At 39.4% G+C, this 11,724-nt stretch overlaps 1 protein-coding gene across 7 annotated transcripts in view; it reads right to left on the bottom strand.

Moving 5' to 3' along the window:
- Positions 1-11,724, bottom strand: part of Rexo5 (RNA exonuclease 5) — a 59,417-nt gene that overhangs the window by 37,356 nt on the left and 10,337 nt on the right. For all 7 annotated transcript variants that reach the window (XM_031388072.1, XM_031388076.1, XM_031388075.1 and 4 more), the window contains one exon: positions 11,006-11,149. In XM_031388072.1, coding sequence (XP_031243932.1) covers positions 11,006-11,149 — 144 coding nt within the window. The remainder of the gene's footprint in view (positions 1-11,005; positions 11,150-11,724) is intronic.

The following is an 11,724-nucleotide window of genomic DNA, read 5'->3' as shown; positions in this document are numbered from 1 at the left end:
TCTATTTACTTAAAATATGTTTTTAAATGTTAACAAATTCTGACAAATTGAAATCATGTAACTTTTCTCATTATAATGCAATAAAAGTTAAAAAAAGAAAAAAAAGAATAATAAAGACTAAAATTACAAAAAAAATGATTTATTACATGTAAGTACACTGTAGCTATCTCCAGACACACCAGAAGAGGGCGTCAGATCTTATTACAATGGTTGTCAGCCATCATGTGGTTGCTGGGATTTGAACTCAGGACCTTTGGAAGAGCAGACAGTACTCTTACCCGATGAGCCATCTCTCTAGCCCAACCAAAGCAACTCTTATAAAGGAAAACGTTTAGTGGGAACTAGCTTACAGTTTCAGAGTTTTAGTCCATTATCATCACGACAGGAAGCATGGCAATTTGCAGGCAATGTGCTGGAGGAGCTGAGTGTTCTACATTTTGATCTGCAAGCAGCAGAAGGACACTGTGCTAGTAAGGCAGTAGATTGAGCATGGGAGACCTCAAAGCCCAATCTCACAATGAAACACTTTCTCCAATAAGACCAGAACCTATTCTAACACAGCCATACCACCTAATAGTGCCACAGCTCCCTGTGATCAGACATTCAAACACATGAGTCTATGAGGGCCATACCTATTCAAACCACCACACCAAGATAGCTAAAACAGTTCTGAACAATAAGAGAGCTGCTGGAGGTGTATCACTGTCCTTGATTTCAAGCTGTATTATACTGCTATTTTAGTAAACACTGCATGATATGGACATAAAAACAGACATGTTCATCAATGGAAGTGAAGACCCAAACTAAATTTAAACACGTGTGGACACCTGATTTTTTTTTAAATAAGGAAGCCAAGAGTATATAATGGAAAATAAAAAGAATCTTCAATAAATGGTGCTGGTTAAACTGGGTATGTGTAAAAGAATGCAAATAGATCCATATCTAACCCTCTACACAGAACTCAAGTCCAAGTGGATCAAAGACCTCAACATAAAGTCAGATACACTGAACCTGATAGAAGAGAAAGTAAGGAATAGCCTTGAACACATTAGCATAGTAGATGACTTTCTGAACAAAAACCCATTAGCATAAGCATTAAGATCAACAATCAATAAATGGGGCTTTGTGAAACTTGAAAAGCTAAAGAGCTCAAGTTCTGTTCTAACTAAATCTTCATAAACAGATATGGATAGAACGGACAACCTTGTACTGTTCCCGAGTTTAGTGGAATTGCTTTTGAGATTCTTTCCATTTTATTTGATGTTGGCTATAGAAACAGGATATCAAAAACCAAAACAGTCCAATTTAAAAAATAGGATACAGAATTAAACAGAATTCTCCATAGAGGAATTTCAAATGGCTGTGAAACAAAGAAATGTTCAACATTCTTACCTATCAGGGAAATGCAAACTAAAACTACTTTAATCTATCTTACACCTGCCAGAATGGCTAAGATCAGTAACACACCTCATGCTGGTGGATATGTGGAATAAGGGGAGCCCATTGCTGGTGGGAATGTAAACTTGTATAGCTACTATGGAAATCAGAGTGGTGGTCTTGATCTCCTTCAGTTGTCTTACTGTTCTAACTAAATCTTCATAAACAGATATGGATAGAATGGACAACTTTGTACTGTTCCCGAGTTTAGTGGAATTGCTTTTGAGATTCTTTCCATTTTATTTGATGTTGGCTATAGATTTACTGTCAATTGCTGTTATTATACCTTGTATTCCCAATTTCTCCAAGGGTGTTAGATTTTCTCAAAGGTCTTTGTGATGGTTTGAATGAAAATGGCCTGCATATACTTATAGGAAGTAGCATTATTAAGAGGTGTGGCCTTGTTGGAGGAAGTGTGTTACTGGTTGTGGGCTTTGAGGTTTCAGAATTTCAACCCAGTGCTAGTCTGTCTCTTCCTGCTGCCTACAGTTCTGGATATAAAACTCTCAATGACTTCTCCAGTATCTGCATGCCTGCATAGTGTAATTTATCTTGTGCACATAATGTTTTAAAGGATATCCAGTAGCTAGTCAACTGGCCCTTTAAGAATTCTTAGCTGTTAGAACTGATTGATCCTATGACCTTCAGTGTTGGTTGCCTCTTGAATTTCTGGGAACAGGATAGCCAGCTAAGGCTGTGGGTTGAGGATACCACGGTGGGAAGAGAAGTTAGTTGGTGGAGAAGATATCAATAGATACAGGTGAGCTAGGAGAAGTTGAGTTGAGTAAAGAAGCTTAAACAGTTGGTATAGTTTGGAGCTGCTAGTACTGGAAAACTGAGAGAAGGGACTGTTTAAGCGGACTGCTGGGGAACTCAGGGAGAAATCATTGGGAGAAACATTTGAAAGGTTGGTCTGGAAACTGGGAGGAGGGCTGGCAATGGATTAAGAGAACTTGGTTTCTGTTCTAAAATAGCTAGCCATTATACAAGTGACATCCAATGTAGGGCAAGACAGAATAAGAGGTTTGATTTCAAGTAAGTTAAAGCAAAAGACAGGAAAAGGAGGAATGGATACTTTGTTACAAAAGGCAGAGCGTTTGCTGAGGCTGTTGGGACATGCCCCACATGGTATTTTCAGTAGCAACTTTTTTCTCCTTTTCTTCACTTTGAGCTATTTTGTTCATTTAAAAAAAAGGGTTGAAAGACTGGCTGTGCAACTGAAAATACAGGTGGAAATGGAGAAGCTTGGGAATCAAAAAATGGAGGAGATGGGAAAACAAAAGGGTTCATTCCTCTCTCTTTCTAAAAAAGTAACAGAGTTCGTTGTACACCCAGAGAAACTGGGAGTAGAGGTAGACAAACCTGAAAAACATCAAACACAAGAAAAAGGAGAACAGATAGGTTCATTCGCAGTGATTGAACTAGAGAGGAGGTTTTCTCCAGGTAAAAAGAGGGGAAGAAACTATTTCAGAGGGCAGTCAAAGAAATGGAAAAGCAGGATGGTCTGATGAGACAGCTCTTTTTTTTGGAGACAGGGTTAAACCCACAGTACCTTTTGAAGATAGACAGTCCTGGATCACAAAAACACCAAGAACATTCCCAGTAGTTATAAAGCATATGCCTGCTAATGAAGATAATTTACAAGTTATAAAAAAAAATAGGATGGCATCCTGTAGAAATGACAGACCTAAGGTATTTTAAAGAGGGAATGATGTCTTATAGGATGCATATATCATATGTGCAACAAACAATAAATAACTGGGCTACTCAGAAGTATACCCTAAGACTGGAGGGGATTAGGAGCAGCTTGTGCTGGTTTGAATATTGTTGGCCCACAGGGAGTGGTACTGTTAGGAGGTGTGGCCTTGTTATAAGAAGTTTGTCACTGTGAGGGTGAGCTTTGAAGCTCTGCCCAGTGTCAGGAGCTATCTAGGAAAGAATAAAAGCTGGCAGGTGATCTTCCTGAGATGGTTTCACCATAGACTGTGAAGAGAAGGCCAAAGGGATGGCATTTTCAGGATTTGATTCCTCCTATTGATATACCTTTCCTGTCATTAATTTAAATTAATATAAAATCTGGGGCATTAGCCCAGTCTATTGGGCAGATTTTCTACAGATCAATGAAGATATAGTTTTGTAGTGATACTACACAGACAAACAGGTGATTTCTTAATTCCTAATGATTATTCTATAAGAATTTCTAAAATTATACTATTATTAAGCCCTTTATAATAGGAGTGCTATTAAAACCCTCTCTGATATGAAAACTTAAAATAGAACTAATTCTGCTTCTGAAATAGAAAGCAGGCATTTACAACTTAGAATACATTCTTTAGAGTGTAAAACAATTAACCAAAGGTCATAAAAGGGAATGAATGATTTATTGTAGATGCAAGGACAGAAGATAAAAAAACTAACTGGGCTTATCTATATAAAACTTCAATGCTTAGACATGAAAACTACAGTTTTAAACTCTCAATGAACTTGTGGAGCTAGTGACAGAAAATAAATGCCTAGCAAGATAACTGCTCTTAATGGAAACATGTAAACATCTCTGTTATAAACTTCTTATTCAATTTGGTTTTTTTTACTAGATATTTTCTTTATTTACATTTCAAATGATATCTCCTCTCCTGGTTACCCCTCTGAAAAATTATCAAAAACAAAAACAAAAACAAAACAAACCCTGTTTCCTCCCTCCTCCCCCTGCTCACCAACCCACCCTCTCCCACTTCCTGGCCCTGGCATTCCCCTACACTGGGGCATAAACCTTCACAGGACCAAGGGTCTCTCCTCCCATTGATGACAGACTAGGCCATCTTCCTCTGCTATACATATGCTGCTGGAGCCATGAGTCCCACCATATGTGCTCTTTGGTTGATGGTTTAGTTCCTGGGAGCTCTGAGGGTACTAGTTAGTTCATATTGTAGATGGCTCAGTGGTTAAGAGCACTGACTGCTCTTCCGAAGGTCATGAGTTCAAAATCCCAGCATACACATGGTGGCTCACAACCATCCATAATGAGACCTGATGCCCTCTTTTGGTGTGTCTGAAGATACCAACAGTGTACTTCTTATTCGATTTCTGATTTGAATTTTTGTTTGAACTTTGAGTGAACTTTTGTAAAAAAGAAAAGAAAAAAAGGATGCTTGGAAAAACTATGTGATCTATTCTCCTAAAAAAAAGTACATAAAACTAGGAATGATGAAACTAGACTAGGGCAGAAGAGAGCAATACACAGAATGCAGAGAGAAAGACAAAGAAGAAGCTACAGAGAAAGCATCAGGCTTCTCCTTACCATGGGACGGAACAGGTCTTTTCTTAACAGCAAGGCAGGCCTAGTTTTACTAAAGAGGCCAAAGCTTTTTTCTTATAGGCTTAGGTTTTATTCATTTAACAATAAAAGGGTAGAAGCCTTTTCCTTCTCTATGCAATATAGACTGGAACTCATTTTTCATCCAGAATAATTTCTTCCTGCATTGGTGCTTGGGCTTTTGCTCCAAATGCATATGTAAATATGAATGTATGTGTATAAGAATATAAATATGACATAACTAGCTAGGCTCAACAGGAGTGTATGAAGGTATATGAATATACGTGCATGAATGTGTATGAATGAATGTATGTGTATTTCTGCATATTGGCTTGTATGAAAGTTTTTTTTTCCTTCTGTGAGTGTGACTCTCTTCTCCTGGTTCAATAAAAGTTTACTGCTCCAAACCTTCCTTCCCTCCTGGCAAGTAAGAAGCAAGGCTATAGACAAGAAAGAAAGGATCCTTAGTAATTAGTCCTTTACTTAATCCCCCACTGTTAAGCTACAGGTATTATATCACCCAAGCCAGCAGTTTTTAACCTCAACGTAAGCAAGAAAGTTTTTAGATATTTTTAGAAGTCAGGAGCTTCAGCTTTCAGCATAGTTAGAGTTTAAAGGTCAGAGATCATCAGTTTTATGCCCTATATCCTACACTGTGTCCCACTTCAGCCCATTCTAGGCCAGGCAGGCTCCCAGCAGCCCAGTGTGGAAGAGTTAGTTTGTACTGGCTGCAGTCAGTTCAAGATGTAGACCAGTGTCATGACTGCCTGGATGTTACCAATATCCTGCCTTGATGATAATGGACTGAACCTCTGAGCCTGTAAGTCAGTCCTGATTAAATGTCCTTTATAAGAGTTGTCTTGGTCGAGTGTCTCTTCATAGCAATGGAAACCCTAACTAACACAGAAGTTGGTACCAGGGACTGGGGCATTGCTGTGAAAACTTGACCATGGTTTTGTTTAGAGAATTGTGGATTTGGGGACTTTGGATTTGAAAAGCAGTGGAATGCTTTAAGGGGCTTAATGGGTCATCCTATTAGGAATATGGAAGACATTAGTGCTGAGGGTGATTTGAACTATGGGGGGCTAGCTCAAGAGTTTAAAAGAAGAAGAATGTTAGTATGTGGCCTAGAGACTATTTTGTAATATTCTGGTGAAGAACATGCTACTTTTTGCCATTTTGTCTAAAGAGTCTGCCTGAGGCTTAGGTGAAGAGATTCAGATTAATTGCTTTAACGAAAGATGTCTCAAAACAGCCTGGTATAAATTCTGTTGTGTAGTTACTAAAGTTCACTCTTATGAAAAGTGTTTTAATGAAACAAGCTGAATGGAACAAGCTGAAAAGGAAAAAAAAATAAGATATATGGTTCAAGTAATAAAGGGGCACAAGGAAGTGAAATGGAGCTGAATCCTTTGTTCAATGAGATACAGATTAAGGGAGTGGCCATCTCAGGACAAGATCCTACCCAGCTATGCTTATTGCTTATGTTTGCAGTTGACAAGGATAGTTATGTCATGTTAGGTATTATTGCATGATTATTGTTTTCATTTGGACTTTTATTCTGAAGTGAATTGCAATCCTGAAATGGAGGGTACACTTGTGATCCAGCTCTTAAGATTGGAAGACACGGGCTTTTGTTCTGGATCTTGAGGAATAGTGGTCATGAAAAGTTTTGGCCCAGGCATGATGGTACACACCTTTAATCCCAGGAGATTAAATCCCAGGCAAGCAGATCTCTTGAATTCAAGGCCATCTGCAATAGAGCAAGTTCTAAGTGAAGAAAAGCTTAAGCCCAGGCATGGTGGTAAATGCGTTTGATCCCAGCATTCAGGACAAAGAGCCATGCAAAGTCTCTGAAGTCAAGGTCAAGCTACAGAGTAAGTTCTAGGACAGCCAAGTTTAGGCAGTGGAGTTGGAAAACAGAAAGCTGGTAATAGTGTTGAGCCCCTGCTCCCTTTCATATAGTGGTAGCCATTTTTGTTCCAGTCCTGCTAGGTATTTTATATTGTTGCTATAATATACCTGCCAGTCACTGACACAGAAAAATAACCTGACCATGCTGATACCATTATGTTCTATATATCTGAGGTTCATTAATCTTAAATTTTTTTAACAACCATAAGCTCCACTTAGGGCCAATGAGAAGGTCAGTTAAAACTGTTCTGTCTAGCTAGCCAAAATAGCTTGAGTCAGAGCTGACTACTGGGCAGCACTTCCTGCACCTGCACATAAGCTCCTGTTTTTTTTTCCTTTATAAGCCAGTCCTAAGAAATATTCAGAGTCATAGCCTCAGCCCCTGAACTCTGAGCTACGGCCCTGACTATCAGTCTTAAGAGTTCAATAAACCATAGCTGTCTGACTGAGATCAGTGTTTATGTGGTTTGTGTGGCAACTCTTGGACCCCAACAAGGTGGACATGTTCCAGCTCCAGTAAGCAGCAGAACTCTGCAGTTTCAGCCACATGGCTCTGGCTTTAGAATCATGAACAGAATAAACTACTGGGATAATTAGTGCTAGTTACTTGTAGCTAAGAAATTAGTGGTGATTAAGAAGAGACCAGCATCACTGGGATAAAATCTTATGGGAAGTGTTTTCTGAGAGCACAGAGAAGCTGTGTTCCAGAGATAGCCAAGGTTGTACGTTATGCTACAGCTGAACTTGGTAATGTGTAAGAATCACCTAGGTGGTACTGAATTTGAAGGCATGAAGGGGTCATAAAGAGCAGCTGAAGCTCGGCACTGTGAGAGGCCATGGAAAGCCATTGGTGAAGGTGCAGCCTCAGTTGCAACTAGCAGCCCAGGACTGCAGGGATCATGCAAAGAAGTTGAGGTTTGGGGCTGATGAGATGGCTCAGTGGGTAAGAATACTGACTGCTCTTCCAAAGGTCCCGAGTTTGGATCCCAGCAACCACATGGTGGCTCACAGCCATCCGTGATGAGATGTGATGCCCTCTTCTGGTGCATCTGAAGACAGCTACAGTATATATTACGCCTGAGCGAGTGGGCCGGAGCAAGTGGGGCCAGAGCAAGCAGAGGTCCTGAGTTCAATTCCCAGCGGCCACATGATGGCTCGTGGACATCTGTACAGCTACAGTGTACTGATACACATAAAATAAAAAAATAAAATATTTTTTAAAAAAGGAAGTTGAGGTTTGGCACCATGAAAGAAGCCTATGAGAGGCTTTTGGTGATGCCTAGTTGCAGTGGAAGACCCCCAGAATATTGGAGATGTTAGTAACATGAGATAACCAAGAGTGGCAGCAGCAACAGAATGGAATCAACCAGAGCCTAGAATGCTACAGAGGACAGAACTGGAGAAGTGACCCAAGCTCTTTGGAGGAGCCCAGAAGATCATGTATGGATCCCAGACACTGGAACAAAAAGTTATAAAGTTGGAAGTAGCCTTGGATACTCCAAGATGTTAAAGATACCTGCTGAGGAAAGCTGCTAATAGGGTATGGTATGGAACCAGCCCAGAAGAAGGAAGTTGTTGCAGTCAACAAAGATGAAGGTAGCTGTAGATCTAAAGAGTCTTTTGACATCAGACATGGAGGTACAGAGTTTGGAGTTTTCCCAGCTTGGTTTTAGTCTTGCTTCGGTCCAGAATTTCCTCACCAAGAGACTGCATGAATCTCAGAGGAGACTTTGAGCTTTGGACTTTTAACATTGTTGAGACTGTGTTAGACTATGGTGACTTTTGAAGTTTGAATGTACTTTGTATTATGCTATGGCTAGGTATGGCCCCCGTAGACTCATGGGTTTGGACAAGCCTATAGGCCAGGGACTGAAATGTGGTGGTTTGAATATGCTTGGCCCAAGGAGTGGCACTATTAGGAAGTGTGGCCTGGATGGAACATGTGCGGCCTGGTTGGAACAGGTGTGGCCTTGTTTGAGGAAGTGTCACTGTAGGGGTAGGCTTTGAGACCCTCCTCCTCGCTGCCTGGAAGATAGTCTCTCCTGGCTGCAGTCAAATGAAGATGCAGAACACTCAGCTTCTTCTCTAGTACCATGAATGCCTGGATGATGCCATACTTCCTACCATGATGTTAATGGTCTGAACCTCTGAAACTGTAAACCAGCTGCAACTGAATGTTGTCCTTTATAAAAGTTGCGTTGATCATGGTATCTCTTCACAGCAATAGAAACCCTAAGACAGCTTCTAAGATCTGTTACCTCCAGTATTTCACTGAATGAGCTGTCCACTGGTGAGAGTGGGATATTGAAGTCTTCCACTATCAGTGTATGAGGGTCAATATGTAATTTAAGTTGTAGAAGTGTTTCTTTTACAAACTCAGCATCCTTGTGTTTGGGGCATAGATGTTAAAAACTGAAATGTTGTCTTGGCATATTTTTCCTTTAGTGAGTATGAAGTATCCTATCTCTTGATTAATTCTGGTTTAAAGTCAATTTTGTCAGATATTAGAATGGCTACAGCAGCTCACTTCTTATGTCCATTTGTTTGGGATTTTTTTCTAACCCTTCACCTTGATGTAATGACTATCCTTGATTTTGAAGTGTGTTTTTGTATATAGCAAAAGGGTAGATCTCGTTTTTACACACACATTCTGTAATCGTGTGTCTTTTTTTGAGAAATTGAGTTCACTGATACTGAGAGGTAAAGACCAATGATTGTTGATTCCTCTTATGTTATTGTTTCTGGTAGTGGTAGGTGGGTGTGTTTCCCTTCTTTTGCTGGTGTGAGAAAGTCTCCATGCCACATGATAATCAGAACATTAAATATACTTATGCACAGAGGTTAGAGGAAAACATCAAATAGCTTCTTAGTCATTCAGCACCTATTTTCCAACACAGGATCTCGACTAAACCCAGGGCATACTGATTTGGCTATGCTGGTTGTCCAGAAAGTTCCAGGAATTTGCTTGTATACACTTTTTCAGTGCTAGAATTAACAAACAGATGCTGATTGATGATTCTCAACACCATCTTCATCAAACCCTTCCCCTCAGGGATCAGGGAGCTATGCAGAAGAGGAGGCAGAAAGATTGTTAGAACCAAAGAAGATGGATGACTCTAAGTAACAGTGTCTTCCAGACACAACTTGACTAACACACATATGAACTCACAGAGATTGTGGCAGCACATACAGGTTCAAACCAGATGCGGTTCCTGAGCTGAGAGGGGGAAGAGGACAAGGGCTCCCATTCCTAACCAAGAAGCTATTTTCAAGTGACATCTACTTGAAAAGGAATAGTTAATTCTCTCCAATGTAATTTCATTGGTTGTATTAACCACACTTAAGGGCTGGCCCCATGCTCAGAAGTTGATGGCCAATACAAACAAACTCAATGGTATTTTTGCAGATGTTTTGTCTCTCAGTGCTTTCTTTGGGCATCTACTGTCTTACTGGCCTTTTGTTTATATATCATAGCTTTCAATTTTATAATTTTTATGGAATTTTTCTGTGTATGTGTGTTTCTTGAGTTTTTCTTTGATATTATTATTATTATTATTATTATTATTATTATTGCTTGTTTAGTTACTAAAGAGGGGAAAAGAAAGTGCACTTAGTTATTGTGTATGTGTGTATGGAGGGAGTATTTGAGAAGACTCGGGGGAGGGGAAACCATGATCAGAATTTACTACACAGAAATAAAATTTTCAGCACAAAAATAAAAATAAAATAAAAACAATGAAGATTTAATGTAATGAAGTATATTGGTTTTCTATGTACAAGTGTGTTTGTGCCTTGCATATTCATTTTTGTTTGTGGGTACATGTGCCTGGAGTCTAGAGTTTGAATATGTTGTACTCTTTGATTGCCCTCTAGCTTATATATTGGGTCTGCCATTTGACCTGAGCTCGCCAATTTGGCAAATCTGACTAACCAAAATGCTGTAGGAATCCTTTGTGTCCACTTTCAGAGTACTACAATTGTAAGTAAGAGGCCCTGGTATAAGGGATCTGAATTATGGTGCTCATGCATCAACTGAGACATTTCCTCGGTTTGGAGAACTCTTAACATGTTAAAGAAATACTGATTCTTTCTAGTATACTATCAGAAATAATAATAAAAAAACAAAAGGAACCCACTCATTAAACATTTTACTGGTATTTATAACCTTCATATACAATCTAAAATCATCACTTTTCCTAACATAGTACACATTCCACATTAAAAGTATTTCCAAATTATAAGATAGAATAAACTATCCCAAAAACATCGAGGAAAAAATAATTTTCAACAATGGCATTTAAATGAAGTTACTGATATTAGATTAAGTAAGCTTAAGCAAACCTGGTAACGGAAAATGAAATGTTTTCATTTCTTCTTTTGTCAGAAGGCATCTAGTCAAGCCCACATTCTTATAGCCATACTTTTGAATGATGGGGTCATTCTGTAGGTCGATGCTGGATTTTAAAGTGGCAGAAATTAAAGGTCCTGAAACAACAAAGGCATTGCAATGTGTATTAGAATATGTAAAATCTCAAGAAGGGCCAGCAGGATGGCTCAGTGGATAAAAGTGCTTGCTGCATAAACCTGGTGATCTGAATTCTTTCTGGGAACCCTTTGTGGAAGAAAGCAATCCATTTGACTTCTCTGCATGCTTTGGCACAAATGTGCCTGCCCTCACACACCACACACACAATCCCCTACCTCTCGATAATAATAATAAGAAAACCTTAAAGGACATGCCTTTATACAGGTTAAACACAGTAAAGGTAAAAATATATTATGACTTAGCTTCAACTTGTAAAGTAAGTACATGTGCATGTGCGTGTATGCGTGTGTGTGAGTAATTCTATACAATTATAAAAACACAAAGAGAAGCTAGGCATGGTGAGGCACCTGTGTGATTTGGGAGGGAGCCAAAAGTATCTCAACTTTAAAACAAACTTGGGCTGGTGAGATGGCTCAGCAGGTAAGAGCACCACCAACTGCTCTTCGGAAGGTCGTGAGTTCAAATCCCAGCAACCACATGGTGGCTCACAGCCACCCGTAATGAAATCTGACGC

Source organism: Mastomys coucha, unplaced genomic scaffold (assembly GCF_008632895.1).
Source record: "Mastomys coucha isolate ucsf_1 unplaced genomic scaffold, UCSF_Mcou_1 pScaffold21, whole genome shotgun sequence".
In the NCBI taxonomy this organism is placed as follows: domain Eukaryota; kingdom Metazoa; phylum Chordata; class Mammalia; order Rodentia; family Muridae; genus Mastomys; species Mastomys coucha.
Note: the sequence above shows the minus strand (reverse complement) of the source record. Positions and strands in the feature narration are given on the sequence as shown.